The sequence below is a fragment of the Pseudorca crassidens genome, chromosome 1 (genome assembly GCF_039906515.1).
Source record: "Pseudorca crassidens isolate mPseCra1 chromosome 1, mPseCra1.hap1, whole genome shotgun sequence".
Taxonomy (NCBI): Eukaryota; Metazoa; Chordata; class Mammalia; order Artiodactyla; family Delphinidae; genus Pseudorca; species Pseudorca crassidens.
The window spans coordinates 131,717,455-131,733,618 of record NC_090296.1 but is presented as its reverse complement, the minus strand read 5'-3'; the positions used below and the strand labels follow the sequence as shown (position 1 = coordinate 131,733,618).

Below are 16,164 nucleotides of genomic sequence, written 5' to 3'. Positions count from 1 at the left end.
CAGCCTCTCAGTCTGTTCACATTCACATTCTGCTGTTTGTTCCTCAACAGAAGGAAGGCTGCGCAGATCTACAGGCCAGAGCGGGCTCCGTGGATGTGTGAGCTGTGCCATCACGCAGGCCCCTCACTCAGAAGCCTCCCATCCCCCAACCTGCTTTACCGCTCTGCTCTCAACATCTTGAAATTCTTAAGAATTTTTTAACATGGTGTCCCGAGTTTTCATTCTGCACTGGGAACCACAAGTTACATAGCTAGTCCTGTGGATAACCTATTGCCTGGCATACAGTTGGGGTTTAATGAATACTGGCTCCTTTACTAAACGACCGGCATACATTTCCAGATCACTTTCAATGTGCCCTGTCAGCTCATCAGTGGCCTTGTCTCTCCCCTGTGTTTGGAAACCCAGAAAAACGTAACACCACAGGTACCCACCAAGCTGTCACATGAGCAAGGCCAAAGGTTGAGGGAGGACCGTCCCTGGGACTGGGTGGAATTACATGGGAAGGGAAGGTGGAGGGACAGCTGGACATCCTGGTGGTCGCACTCTGGGCTGGCCATGCATGTTGCTCCAGGTGTCTCCCAGGAGAATAGACCTGGGTTTGCGGGGTAAAATTCCTGGCTTTCTGGAGGACATGTGGAGCCAAAGGCAAGGCTGTGCCAGGTGTTGAAGTCCCCTGAAGTCCAGTCTGTGCGGGTCCCATATGGCCCCCAAACTCAGTCTACTAAGAGGTCTTTGCTGGCCCTACACACAGCTGCAGCTGCTGGATATGCAGCTCCCGCCGCTCCCTGCTCAGCAGCTTCTGTTGGACGCGATGTCATGCTCACATCTTGGCAACTGGCCATCTGTATGGTTGGTGGGCGTCCAGGAGGATACACTCTCAGGCTCAGCCACAGCCCGGAAGGAAAACAAAAAGAGAAGAAACCCTCACATCAGCCAGTCCCAAGACCTGAGGACGCCGGCCCCTAAACACCGTTGGCCTGTGCGGCCTCCAATTAGACCCTCAGCTTGGATTACTCTGGGAGGAAAGGACTGCTTCTCCAGAGCAGCAACTGCCTCACACCCAATTTCCCTGTGAAAACATCAGTCCATTATTATCCCAACCTAAGGAACTGCAGCTCTCAGCCTCTAATTATTAAACGTTGCTTCTCAGCCAAATTGGCTTCCAGCCCCGACTCCATCACTGCCACCCCATCCTCATGGGAGGTCTTGAGTTTAACGTCTGTGAGGACCCAGAGGACAGACGGCACCAATCAGTTCAGTCCAGCAGCTCCCCACAGAAGTGAGAGGGATCAAGATGGCTCGAAATGGAGAGAGACAACACAGGGTCCTGGGCTGGCCGCAGGTGACAGAGCGGGATGGAGGCCTTCGCATTGGCTCTGCCTGCATCTGAAGAAACCTGGCTTTCCCGGGCCACAAGGCATCTGCCTCCCCAGCCTCCCCACTCAGAAACACCCGCTTGCAATCAGGACCACCCCCTTCAATGTGCTTAGTTAGAAAAGAACATTTTAAAAGTTTTTTATTGTGGTAAAATACACGTAAAATTTACCATCTTAACCATTATTAAGTTCACAGTTCTGTAGTGTTGAGTATATTCACATTGCTGTGCAACTAATCTCCAGAACTCTTTTCATCTTGCAAAAGTGAAATTCTATATCCATTAAACAGCTCCCTATTCCCTCCTCCCCACAGCTCCTGGCCACTACCATTTCTGTCTCAATGAATTTAACTTTCTAGGTATGTCATATAAGTGGGATCACAAAGGATTTGTCCTTTTATGACTGGTTTATTTCACTCAGCAAAATGTCCTCCAGGTTCATCCACGTTGTAACTAGTGTTAGAATTTCCTTCCTTCTTAAGGCTGAATAATATTCCATTTGTATGGAAACACCACATTTCGTTTACTCATTTATCCACTGATGGACACTTGGGTTGCTTCCACATTTTATCTATTATTACTAATGCTACTATGAATATAGGTGTATGAATTTCTTCAAAATCCTTTTGGATATATACCCAGAAGTGGAGTTGCTGGATCATATGGTAGTTCTATTTTTAATTTTTGGAGGAATTGCATACTGTTTTCCACAGTGGCTGTACCATTTTACATTCCTACCAACAGGGTACAAGGGTTCCAATGTTTCCACACCCTCACCAACACTTGTTATTTTCTGTTGTTTGAGTTTTTTTAAAAACTCAGGCATCCTAATGGGTGTGAGATGTAAAGAACATTTTTATGCAAAAATATTTCCAGTATGGTAAATAAGCTGTTAGGAGACAGGAAAAAGAGAAAGGAAAATATAAAGCCTAATGGACAGCATTCTCAGGCTGAGGGTGCCTTCAGTCTCTCTGATGGCGTTTTGTAAAAAGGCTAACCCAGAAGTTTTGTCTACACTAATTTTGGTAACATCTACTGCCTCTGGAAAAAAGTTAGTCGTTCCCAAACCAAGATCACTTGCAAGTGTTTTCTCTACCCAGACAAGAAAGGAAACAGCAGGAAAGCAAAGAAGCAATACAGGGAAAATTCCCATAGGTTATTATTTTTAACAAAACACCAGAATTTATACATTTGATACAGTATTTACACAAACCACTTTCAAAGTAATAACCTTGGACGTTTAGCTGCATATTCCAAAGATGATGTTATTTAGAGCTCCTCTCTAGGAAAGGTCTTTAGTCCTCATTTAATTATCATTTGGAAAATCAATCACATTAATTTATAGTCACATATAGATATGGTTTCCAAGGACTTCTGCCTGCCCCACAAATCAAATCCACTCTCAAAGGGTGGTAGCCATAAGACCAATACTGTAATCCTCAGTGCTTTATGGAAAGCCCCATAGGCTCCAAAAGCTATTTCAAAGTGCCTTGAGCCATGGCAGCCTCTGGCCAGTGAGTGTGGGAGCCAGAGCTGCTGGGAGAGGTGGTACCTAGGGCTTCCCAGCACTCACCAGGGTGGGCAAACCCAGATCTAAGGCAAGTACAAGGTCATGCTCACGCCTTGTCCTTGGTTCCTGGTAGACCACCAGCCAATGTTGGCAATCAGAATTATTGAATAGACTTCTCAAATGTTCCATTATACATTTAATCACATCCTGTAGAAGCAGCAAGTGTTCTCATAATGGATCAGTGAGCTACAGATCACATTTTAACCCTTTAGGGTTGGCAATTGATGAATCATCTACAAGAGTGATGAGGCATCTAGTTGGTGTCTGATGGTGGCAGTGTGCATGTTCTGGGTTTTTTTAAGAGGAGAACCCTAGGGTGCTACATTGCCTGGTACAGGGTGCCTGAAGCTGGGGTCACAGATCATCCCCAGCTACCTTCAGGATGTCATCAGGCCAGGGGCTTGTTGTTTATGGCCCAAGAGATGCAAAATAAGAGCCCTTCTGGACTCAAAACCAAAGTCTTAAACCAGATTTAACTCTTCTTAGAAGGGCAGGCTATCTTTAAGCTAAAGACATGGTAAACTGTTCCCTTTCTCTGAACTCGGAGAAAAAGAAAGCATGTAATTTTGGAAGTAGTTTCTATAAATTAAAAAAAAAAATCTTAAAATTCAAAGTTGATATATTCATTCAAAAAAATAAAATTTTGTATTTTAACCTAATGGATTAAATTATCACAAAACATTTCCACATATTTTCTAAAAGGGGATTTTGGTGTGAACACATAACACATTTTATTTACATCTTTGAAGTAAAACAACCAAGGAAAATCCATTTTTCTAACAGAGATTTGAGACATAGGGAAAAAATGAAATAGCCACATCTATACCTATCATGGGTTGAACTGTGTCCCCCAAAAGATACTTTCAAGTCCTAACCCCACACCCAGTCCCTGTGAATGTAATCTTATTTGGAAAGAGGGTCACTGCAGATGTAATCAAGTTAAGATGAGGTCACACTGGATTAAGCTGGGCCCCAATCCAACGACTGGTGTCCTTACACGAAGAAGGAAATGTGGGCACAGGGAGAACACCATGTGACGAAGGAGGAGACTGGAGTGATGCATCTACAAGACAAGGGATGCCCAGGATTGCAGCAACCACCGGAAGTTAGGAAGAAGGCGGAAGGATCCTCCCCTCCTGAGCCTTCAGAGAGACACGGCCCTGCCCGCACCTTGATTTCAGACTCCTGGCCTCCAAAACTGTGAGAAAATAAATTTCTGTTGTTTAAGCCACCCATTTTGTGGTAATTTGTTACTGCAGCCCTAGAAAACTAAAATAACATTGCTGCTATCTGCATAGAAAGCTGCCTTTGGTTTCTATTGTCCACTGCCGGGCTCCTTGGCTTCCCTCTCAGTCAGGAAGAGTAAGTCCAGCTCTGTAGCCTATAAAGAAACTCAGCTTCTTGCTTCAAATGGAGCCTCTACGTGAATTCCACAGGCATCCCTGCCCACTGCTGTTGTCCCAAGAGTGCCCATGGATGGGCTGTGCACAGCACCCACACGCTTGCATGGACTTCTCTCCACAGGAAAATCAGGGTATTCACTTCTCCCACTTTGGAAGCAGCCTTAAACACAGATGAGCTCTTTCCAGTAAGCATTATATTTGGTGCTGGGAAGAGATAGTAGATGAGTTTTCTTGGAAGTTTTAAGAGTCTTGGGTAACTAGGATTTCCGTAGTTTTATATTAATGATAAGAATAGCAATAATAATAGCTAACACTTGTGTCCTTACTTTGGGCCAGGCACTGTGAGAAGTGCTTCCTGTGCTCATTTAATCCTCACACCTTGGAGGTAGGACTATCATTTATCCCCATCTTACTGAAGAGGAATCCAAGGTTCAGACATGTGACCCAAAGGAAATTCATGATTTCCAAGCCTGAATTCCTAGCAAATTGCCATCTGTCCTCTCCAATGGAAAATGCCCTCCCTTTCTCCTTTGCAGCTCCGGGCAGAGTCTAGTTTTACCTGGTCACGAATACAGCAGCATCCACGGGGGGCGTATCGTCCTTGCCTCCTGGAACCTGATTGTTGCCGAGGTACCGTGCGCCTCCATACTCCTCATTCTGCCAGTGACAGAAGCTCTCCAGGGACCGCTCACCATGATGCCCAATGGACAATTTGGCCTAAAAGAAATCAGGGGGGCAGTTACAGAAGCAAATGCCCAGGGAAGCCAGAGTTCATGCTCAGACCACAGTGTGGATGTTAAGGTGGAGACAGTTGCTCGCCGGGGCATCATTCAATGTCACCTGCCCACAATGCTGGTAGGAAGATGCAGAGACCCAGAGAGAGGCCATCAGGGGCCTTATCTATAAGTTCGAATGAAGACTATGTCATTAAAGAAAAGCTTTCTTCTTTTTGGCAAACTGAACAGCACACCCAACGTTCTCACGTTCACTGCTTAACTCTGCAGGTAACACTTTCATAAGGAAACGCACTCAATCAAAAGACCAGAAAATGATGCTACAGGGCACCCAAATTTGGCCTGAAGCTCAGGTATAGCTCCAGAAGAATAGCCATGATTCCAAAGACCTCACCATCAACTTTGCACCCATGAAACATGCGGGAGTGAAGGAGGGAGGCACACAGGCCCACTGCTCAGGGTTCCCCTGAGATTCTGAGCAGATTAACCGCACACCAAGCCTCCAGTAACAGCACCTGTCCTCCTCGCACCAGGCATCCCTGGTCCCTGGCCCAGGGCACAGTGTTGCCATCTGCAAAGCCAGGGAAGGAGGATAAAATACAACACTTGGACTCCTCCTCAGCGCTCAACAGCAACTAGGAAGCCTGGAGACCAGTTACATTTTCCATTACTGTGCCGATGGGGACTTACAGGACGCTGTCGTAGCAGGACAAGCTTGGTAACTTGAATGTTAACTTTAATTCCAAGGCTCTGGTGCTGAAACATATTGAATACCTGTCAAGAGAGAAAAAAAGAAATAGATAGAGATATAAATACAAAAATAAAAACAACAACAACAGCGGTATCCTGGATGGGATCCTGGAACAAAGAAAAGATAGTAGGTGAAAACTAAGGACATCTGCACAAACTATGGACTTGAGTTAATAACAATGCAACAATATTGGTCCATTAGTTATAACAAACATACCACACTAATGTAAAATGTCAATAATAGGGGAAATTGTGTATGGGAACTCTCTGTACTACCTGTTCAATTTTCCTATAAATCTAAAACACAAAATATAAATGAATAAAATATAAATGTATTTATTTATAAAATGAAATATAAATTCTATTCATTAAAAACTATATTAATTAAAAAAAAAATTTTTAAACTGTGTTCTTGCAGTACAAAAAAAATCTAAAGAAGAGTAATTATATGAAATTCCAATTTCAATGTTCATAATAAAGTATTATTGGAACAAAAAAATACATTTATGTGAGATATATAGCCCAGATTTTATTTAAAAGGCCTTCTGAGTCCAAAAAACTCCCATAAATATAAATTCCTCAAGAGAAACAAGTAAAACAGAAAACTCTGGAATCACACACTCGTGTGCATAAAAACATATACATGCAAAGATAAACTGGAAATCAGTTGGTTGAAAAAAATGTATAGGACAGGTGATTTTGAAAAACAGAAATGGATGTCTGCTGATTCTGGTGTTTCCTGCGGGAAGGTGAGGGGGATCTTTATGAAAGGATGGGGGAGGTCCATGCCTGTGGCCATCTGCCACGTGTCAACTTGTATCTTCTCTAACCCTCATCACAACCCATCAAGGTTGGTGTCTCCACCAACCTCGACTCAGTGACATAAAGCCACCAGCTCAAGACCCGCTGCCAGTCAACTATGACTACAATCCATATCCAGATTGTCCAGCCAAAAAGGCCATATTCCTTTTTTCCCTGAATTCCTCATTCTAACCAAAGTTTGTCAGTGAAATAAAGTTATAGTAACAGAAAAGGATATGCCCCTCTCAGTTTTGCACCTCTTGTTGGTAGAACTTAATTATAAGGATCTCAACATCAAGAAATCAAAGGATTCAAGGAGAAGAGAGATAGGAAAACTCAAGTAAGGCAAAGGAATGAAAGGTGACGTAGACAGAAGAGAACCATAGGATTTGAGGACCCCCAGATCATTACGATCCTCCTGAGTTCCTTCTCAGGAGAGAGCAGGATTCAGGGAGGTACAATGGAGTAGGTGATGAGAGTAGTAGTGTAAGATATAGAGGGAAGAGATAAAAATCTTTTAAATATTCGCTTTTCTTTTCTTTTTTTTTTTTTTTTTTTTTTTGCGGTACGTGGGCCTCTCACTGTTGTGGCCTCTCCCGTTGCGGAGCACAGGCTCCGGACGCACAGGCTCAGTGGCCATGGCTCACGGGCCCAGCCGCTCCCCGGCATGTGGGATCTTCCCAGACTGGGGCACGAACCCATGTCCCCTGCATCGGCAGGCAGACTCTCCACCACTGCGCCACCAGGGAAGCCCCCTTTTCTTTTTAAATTGGGAAAATATTTTGTTTCATTATGTCCCTTTCTTCAGTGTTATTGATATATAATTGATATACAACATTGTATTAGACTCAGGTATAAAACATGATTATATATATTATACTATATATTATAGTATATATAATATATACATATCTCAAAATGATTACCACAATAAGTTGTTAACATCCATCACCTCACATAATTACAATTGTTTTTCTTGTGAAATAACTTTTAAGACCTACTCTCTTAGCAACTTTCAAATATACCATACAGTACTGTTAACTATAGTCACCATGCTGTATCTTACATCTCCAGACCTTATTTATCTTACAAATAAAAGCTTGCACCTTTTGACCACCTCTACCCATACCCCTACCCCCCACCTCTGGGAACCACCAATATGTTTTCTGTATCTATGAGTTCAGGTTTTTTAGATTCCACATATAAGTGAAATCATACAGTGTTTGTTTTTCTCTGTCTAACTTATTTCACTTGGTTTTGAATATGCTTTTTTTTCCTGACAGACATAATCCAGAGGGAGAATTTTCTAGCAGGGGCATTAAAATTTTCTCTCCAGTACATCAGCAGCAACATAAAGCAATGACCACAGCCAACAGCGTGGCCACAGTTAATTCAGGCCATGTGAAGCTGGACACGGCGTCGGGCACACAAGCGGCAGAAGCCAGGCACGCACAGTGCTTGAGCATCTGTGTGACAAAGGAATTAGCTGTGTCAGTGCTTGGATTTTTCTCTTTGAAAACTATTATTAAAGCAAAACAGAATCTTTGTGTAATTTAATATTCTTTCCCACAAGGAAAAATACAACATATTCAGTTATTCTGTTCTCACTACCCCCTCCCAAAACTTTTTCTTTCCTCAAGGACAAAATTGCAGTCATTTTTTTTATACTAGACCATCTGTAGGCCAATTCTGAAGTCATACCTTAACTACCTATCCTTAAACCTGGGTGAAGAAGGGAAAAGCACATAACTTTTTCCTTTTTTCTGAGAACCACCCAACGGCTGTAAATCAAATTTTTCCAGAAATATTCAGCCTTAGGATTGGGCCCAAATTGGAAAACCTCAATTCAAAACATGAAAACTAGAAAGAATGAAAACTTGAAATTATGAGGGAGAAAATTCAAGTCACACAGGGTTTCAAGGTGCAATCTAAACAATGCCTGTAACAGCAATGGCAGCCAAAGACATTAAAGAATATTGTGGGTTTAAAGCAATAACACAGGAAAGCAATTCTCAGTGATGTTCTGACACGCCCCCTGAAAGCAGCATAAAGAACAGAGCCTGAATGGAATGATGCAAGTTTCAGGAAGGACAAAGCTATAGAAACAAACTCCCTCATCAGAATCCCCCGCTCTCCGGCTGAGGACAGTTCTGCACATCCCATGTACCGTGACCCCAAAAGGCTCAGGTACTTTTCTTGGAGCAAATACACAAAAAATATGTGAGCTGGAGGGGGAGAAAAGCTTCATGCTCTAGAGGCTGGGACGGAGGGTGAGATGGGGAACTGTTGTTTAATGAGTGTAGAGTTTCCGTCTTGCCAGATGACAAAGTTCTAAGGTTTGACTGCACAACAATGTGAATATAATTAATGATACTGAACTGTATACTTAAAAATGACTATATGGTAAATCCTGTTATGTGTATTTTACCAAATTAAAACTTTTTCATTAATTAATTTAAGACAAGAAGCTTCATGCTCTGAACAACGTTCTCTAGTAAGCCTGCCGGAAGGTACCCCCCCTTGATGTGTAACTGGGATGCCCACGTTCAGAAGAGCAGGCAGAAGCGACCACAGCTAAAGCACCTTGTCACCTGAATAGACAATGCTCCCACAAAGCCCAGCAGAGCGCAGGGCCAGGCAGACACACAGGATCTCCCTCAAGGCCCAGTGCCGAGCCGGGCGAGCCAGACGAGAATCCGACAACAGCCACAGAACACAAAGCAGCAGGCCTCAAAGACATGTAAGGAAGTCTCCCTGTTCTCCTCTGCCATGGAAATTCACACTCAGGAGAGTCTTGGAGGCAGCGGCCCCATGATGTTTAGGGAGACACCTGGATGGGCAGGGAACAGCACAACCAATTGTCTGGAAAGTCTGTCTCCTGCATCCAGCTCTGGCTGCATCTTGGCAAGTGTTCAGAGCCCCAGCTTCATTTGTCACATTTCCTTGGCAGCCTGGGGGCCAAGTGGGTGGACCCACTGCCAGCAGCACACTGCAGGGCTCCCCTGGCTGGGCAACAGGGGACACGGTCAGGGAGGGGTAGACAGGGACAGGTGATGGGGGCACGTGGGGAGGAGCTGTTCGCAATGCCAGGTGGGGTTTTCACATGAGCACCACCTACCTGGTGACTTAGGGCCTCCCCAGGGACAGATGGGAAGTGGAGGTGACTCCCTCACATCGCAGGCCGCACCCATCCAGACCCGCACCCTGGAGGGGGCTATATTCTCTAGCAGTCCCTCTGAGAGGGGTCCCTGAAGCAGCAGCACCAACATGGCCTGAGCACATTTTGGAAACGCATTCTGGAGCCCACCCCAGACCCCATGAATCAGAACCCGGTGGAGGGGGGTGGGCCCAGCCATCTGCATTCCACAAGGCCCCCAGCAGCTTCCCATCATGGCCACGGGGGTGTGGGAACCAGTGAGCGCTCTAGCACTGCTGCTAGTTTCTCTGCTCACCAGAGAGGCTTGTTGTCTGTTTCACATGGTAATTGAGTCAAATTGATGTCATTCTTCCTCCAAACAGAACTTGCCTGGAGCGGCTCAGGTTTTCATTCCATTCTGTGGTTGTTAAGGAAGCTAAAAACAACCAAAGCTCTTTCAAGTGGCCCCATTTTCCAATTTGGCTGCCCAAACCCACGGCTTCTAGTGTCAGCACCACCTGTTTCCATCTGCAATTTGTTCTTTAAAATATTCCTGCTTCTGTGTCACCACCACCCCCAACCAAAGGAAAATAAAGTCACATACATAAAAAGGCACTACAGCATATTTGGAAAATCAACCAAAGCCCACTCAGGGCACCCACTGCGGCTTGCTGACAGCTCAGAGACACAGGTCTGGCTGAAGTTTCTCCCTCCACACATTCCTGCACAGGTGAGCGGATTGCTGGGACACATAGCCCAGTGGGACTCTATACCCCTCTGAGCCAGGTGGAGGGATCTTTTAAAACACAAATCAGTGTATACCACTCTTCTACTTGACCCCTGCACAGCTTCCCCGTCGCACATGCAGTGAAGCTGGCTCTCCATGCCCTGACCCCTGAGGGGGAGGCCGGAGCACCTCTCACTGTGCCTCACCCTCCCCATCACCCACCAGGAATCACCTCTCCCTGTGCCTCCCAAATGCCAGACTGACTCCCACTGGCTGGCTCCTTATGTCAGTGTAATGCCTTCCCTTCTAAGTGGAGGGTCACTCATCACAGAGGTGTCCCTGACTGCCCCAGTCACTTGCTATCACCTGGATCTTTGCATAGCAGTTTATAAAATTTGCACACAAATCCCTGATTTGTGTGTTGAGTACTGCCTGTTGGTGCCACCACATGAGCTCCATGAGGATGGGACCTGTTGTGGTCCCTACTCGATCCCCAGTCCCTAGGAAGTCCCCAGCGCACATTAGGTACCCAATAAATATAACTGAATGGAATTAGTGAGTGCATCTCATTTTTTTTATTGTGGTAAAAAACATATAACATAAAATTTACCATCTTAACCATTTTTAAGTATACAGTTCAGTAGTGTTAAATACATTCTCATTATTGTGCTACCATCACCACCATCCACCTTCAGAGCTTTTTTATGTTCCCAAACTGGACCTCTGCACCCATTAAACAACAACTTCTCATTCCCCTCTCCCCTCAGCCCCCAGCAACCACCACTACTTTCTGTCTCTATGAATTTGACTACTCTAGGCACCTCTTATGAGTGGACTCATACAGAACCTGTCTTTTTGTGATTGGCTTATTTCCTTAACATAATGTCCTCAAGGTTCATCTATGTCATAGCATGCATCAGTTTCTTTCCTTTTTAAAGTTGAATAATATTCTGTTGTGTATATATGTACACATATATATTTTTGTTTATCCTTCAATGGACATTTGGGTTACTTCCTCCTTTTGTGAATTATTTGTGAATAATGCTGCCATGAACAAATATCTCTTGGAGACTCTGCTTTCAATTCATTTTGTGTATATACCCCAAAGTGGAACCATAGAATCATATGTCATGTGAGTGAACCTCTTTTATGCTTTGGTCTGTGTAGTCTCTGGACACTTTGCTGGGATTTTTAAAATTTCCTTTTCTCTTTTGGCTAAAGATGTTGTTTTCATTGGGGAAAGTTCCCCACTGGGTGAGCTCTGGAGAAAGGAAGGAACCCTCTTTCCACTGTAGAAACCAAAGCAAGTGGAAACTCACTCTGCCTGCCACAGAAGCCCTGGAGGGGCACTGGCAGTGGAGAGATGGTCCCAGGACACAACAGTGGCAGCAAGACTGCAGCCCATACTCCTGGCCAGAACTCAGCCTTGCTCTCTCCTGCTGCCTGGCCCCTCTCCCTTGAGTCTCCTGACCCTTACCCTCCCCCCAGTTCTGAGGCTGGTGACCCAGCCTTCCTTTTGATTCTGGGCTCCTCCGTATACGGCTCCAAAAACATGTTTCCTCTTCTGCTTCAGTTATCCCAGATCTAGTTTCTTCTGCTTATAATCAAAACCCCTGACTGATACAAAAACCAAGCTCACTGCTCCGTGATTTACAAAGCTCCTTTATTCCTTGTTTTAAAACGGGACCACTCTGCATGATGCTGGTAGGGGAACCACTGACCGAAACTGCCGACCCTGGCCAGGCACCACAGTAACCATCTACATGAGTTGTTTTACGACAGAAAGTCCTAGTAAGGAACATGGAACTAATAAGCCACCACCAACCTGAAGAATTCAGGAAAGGTCAAAAGGAGACTCCAGTCCATATGTCCTACCAACCTCCCAGAATCCTCCTCGCTGGAATCCATCTTGGCTGAGCGATGCACACACCACCAAGAAGGATCCTGAGTCAGAATGATTGGCCAGAGACCACCCGAAAACTAATCCCATCATCATAAAACCCGAGACTGCGAGCCATGTGGCAGAGCAGTCCTCCTGGGTTCCCTTACCCTCCTGCTCTCCACCTGGGTGCCCCTTCCCAATAAAGTCTGTTGCTTTGTTAGCACACATGTCTCCCTGGTCAATTCATTTCCAAGTGTTAGACAAGAGCCCACTCTTGGGCCCCAGAAGGGATCCCCCTTCCTGCAACAATGCCAGGGTTGTTTTAGTACTGGCTTCCATGCTTTACAAGTCCTCAAAAATGACCAAAGTGACTCTGCTCTCACAGCAGCCACTTCTTCTGTTGCTCTAAAGACTGATTTAACAGGGCTCAGAGGTGAAGTCGTTTGTAGCAGCCAAGCACGCTCTCAGAACAGTTCTTTCCCACCACACTTGTTTTATCAGCTCCATCTTGATACCTCCTCCTTGAAGGACAAGATGTGAGAGGAGTTGAAGGGGACCACCCATAGCACAGTGGGCTGTGTGGGAGGTGTAAATATGTAATTGCATTTATGTAGAAACACTTTCTACCAGAGTTTAGGACACCACATCTGTGTGACATGCTTAGAATACAAAAGGCTTTTCAGAAGTAAATTAATTGAGGAATTAAAAAAGGAAAGTCAGTGTTTACACAACTTCAGCACTAAATCCTTTGCAAAGGATGTTAGAAAATGGCATTAGTCACTCATTTATGAGTTCACAGATGCCACAAAAATTTCTTGATCACCTGCACATGTACAAGGCACTGGGGAAATAACGACAAAGGTGTACACACAGTCCTACCTTGATGAGCTTACAGATGGTGCAAAGACAGTAAGCAGGGTGGGTTTTTAAAAATTCTGTTAAATATGCATAATATGAAATTTACATTTTTAAGTGTATGGTTTAGCGGCATTAAGTACACTCAGATTGTTGTGGAACAATCACTACTATCCATCTACAGAACTTTTTCATTTTCCTCAATTGAAATTCTGCAGCTATTAAACACTAATTCTCCATTCCCCATCCTGCTCTAGCCCCTGGCAACCACCATTCTACTTTCTGTCTCTATGAATTTGACTACTCCAGGCACTTCATTTGAGTGTAATCATACAGTATTTGTACAATATTTATACTTTTGTGACTGGCTTATTTCATTTAACATAATGTTCTCAAGGTTCATCCTTGTAGCATGTGTCAGAATTTCCTTCCTTTTTTAAGGCTGAATGATAGTTAATTGAGTGTATATATCACATTTCTGTCTACCCATTCATCCTTCAGTGAACACTGAGTTGCTTCCTCCTTTTGACTATTGTGAATAATGCTGCTATGAACATGGGTGTACAAGTTTCTGTTCATGACCCTGCTTTCACTTCTTTGGGGTATATACCCAGAAGTGGATCATATTAAAATTCTATTTTTTTAAGAACCATCATACTGTTTTCCAAAGGAGCTGCACCATTTTATGGTCCCAAGAACAGTACACAAGGGTGCCCATTTCTCCATATCCTTGTCAACACCTGTTATTTTACAATATTTTTAGTAACAGCATTTTAATGAGAGTAACATAATATCTCATTGTCATTTTGATTTGCATTTCCCTAATGATTAGTGACACTGAATATCTTTTCATATGATTACTGGCCATTTGTGTATCTTCTTTGGAGAAATGTCTATTCAAGTCCTTTGCCCATTTTAAAATCAGGTTGTTTAGTTTTGTTGTTGTTGTCGAATTTTGGTGTTCTCTATATATTCTGGATACTATCAGATATGTAATTTGCAAGTATTTTCTCCCATTTTTTGAGTTGCCTTTTTACTCTGTTTATAGTGTCCTTTGATGCATAAGTTTTAAAATTTGGTGAAGACCAATTTGTCTACTTTTTTCTTTTGTTGCCTGTGCCTTTGGTATAATATCCAGGAAATTATTGCCAAATCCAATGTCAGGAAGTTTTCCCCTATGTTTCCTTCTAGGATTTTTATAGTTTTAGCTCTTACATTCAGGTCTGTAACCCATTTTGAATTAATTTTTGTATATGATGTTAGGTAAGGGTCCAACTTCATCCTTTTTGCATGTACATATCCAGTCTTCCCATCACCACTTGTTCAAAAGACTGTCACTTCCCCATTGAATGGTCTTTGTAGTCTTGTTGAAAAGCATTTGACCACATATGTCAGAGTATATTTCTGGGCTCTCTATTCGATTCCACTGGTCTATATGTTTGTCTTTATGCCAGTATCACAGTGTTTTGATTACTATACCTTTGTAGTAAATTTTGAAATCAGGAAATGAGTCTTCCAACTTTTTCTTTTCCAAGATTGTTTTGGCTATTCAGGGTCTCTCGAGATTCCATGCAAATTTTAGAATGAATTTCTCAATTTCTGCAAGGAAAAATGTTGTTAGCATTTTGCTAGTGACTGCATGAATCTGTACATTGCTTTGGGCAGTACTGACATTTTTATTATGAGACTACTAATCCATGAACATCAGTGTCTTTCCATTTATTTATGTCTTCTCTTTTTCCATCAATGTTTTGTAGATTTTAGTGTACAAGTTTTTTACCTCTTTAATTCCTAAGTATTTTATTCTTTTTGACACTATTGTAAATGGAATGGTTTTCTTAATTTCCTTTTCAGATTGTTCATTGTTAGTTACAGAAATGCAACTGATTTGTGTACACTGGTTTTGCACCCTGCTAATTTGCTGAATTATTTTATTAGTTCTAATTTTTGTGTGTAGGATTTCATGATTTTCTACATGGCTCATGCTATCTGTAAACACAGATAATTTTACTTCTTTCCTTTCCTTCCTTTTTCTTGATTAATTGCTCTGGCTAGGACTTCCAGTACTATGTTGGATAGAAGTAGTGAAAGTAAGCATCCTTGTCTTGTTCCTGATCTTAGAGGAGAAGTTTTCAATCTGTCACCATTGAGTATTACATTCACTATGGGTTTTTCATATATGCCTTTTATAATGTTGAGGTAGCTTCCTTCTATTCCTAGTTTGTTGAGTGTTTTTTATCATGAAAGACAGATGAATTTTATCCAATGCTTTTTCAACATCACTTGAGACAATTATGTGATTTTTTGCTTCCTTCTGTTAATGTGGTATATTACACTGCTTGATTTTTGTATGTTGAACCATCCTTGCATTCTAGAAGTAAATCCCAGTTTGTCATGGTGCACAATATGATTCTGGTTTGCTAGTATTTTGTTGAGAATTTTTGTAATAATGTTCAAAAGGGAAATTGTTTTCTTATTCATAAGGAACTACAGTTTTCTTTTCTTGTAGTGTCTTTATCCAGCTTTGGTATGAGGGCAATGCTAGCTTCATAGAAAAGAGTTAGAAAGCATTTTCTCCTCTTCAGTTTTTTGGAAGAGTTTGAGGAGGACTGATTAATTAGTTCTCCTTTAAATGTACGGTATAATTCACCAGTTAAGCTGTCAGGTTCAGGGCTTTCCTTTGTCAGGAGGTTTCTGATTACTGATTCAATCTCCTTACTAGTTATAGGTCTATTCAGATTTTCTAGATCTTTGTGATTAAGTCTTGGTAAGCTCTGTGTTTCTATAGGTATTTGTCCAGTTCATCTAGGTTATCCGATCTGTGGGCATACAATGGTTCATAGTATTTTTTTTTGAATTTTTGAATTTTATTTATTTTTTTATACAGCAGGTCCTTATTAGTCATCAATTTTATACACATCAGTGTATACA

At 42.8% G+C, this 16,164-nt stretch overlaps 1 protein-coding gene across 8 annotated transcripts in view; it reads right to left on the bottom strand.

The window, feature by feature from the left end:
* ADAMTS17 (ADAM metallopeptidase with thrombospondin type 1 motif 17) overlaps positions 1-16,164 on the bottom strand; it is a 361,254-nt gene that overhangs the window by 267,986 nt on the left and 77,104 nt on the right. For all 8 annotated transcript variants that reach the window (XM_067755884.1, XM_067755885.1, XM_067755887.1 and 5 more), the window contains 2 exons: positions 5,773-5,856; positions 4,908-5,065 (listed from right to left, as the gene is read on the bottom strand). In XM_067755884.1, the coding sequence (XP_067611985.1) occupies positions 4,908-5,065; positions 5,773-5,856 (242 nt within the window). The remainder of the gene's footprint in view (positions 1-4,907; positions 5,066-5,772; positions 5,857-16,164) is intronic.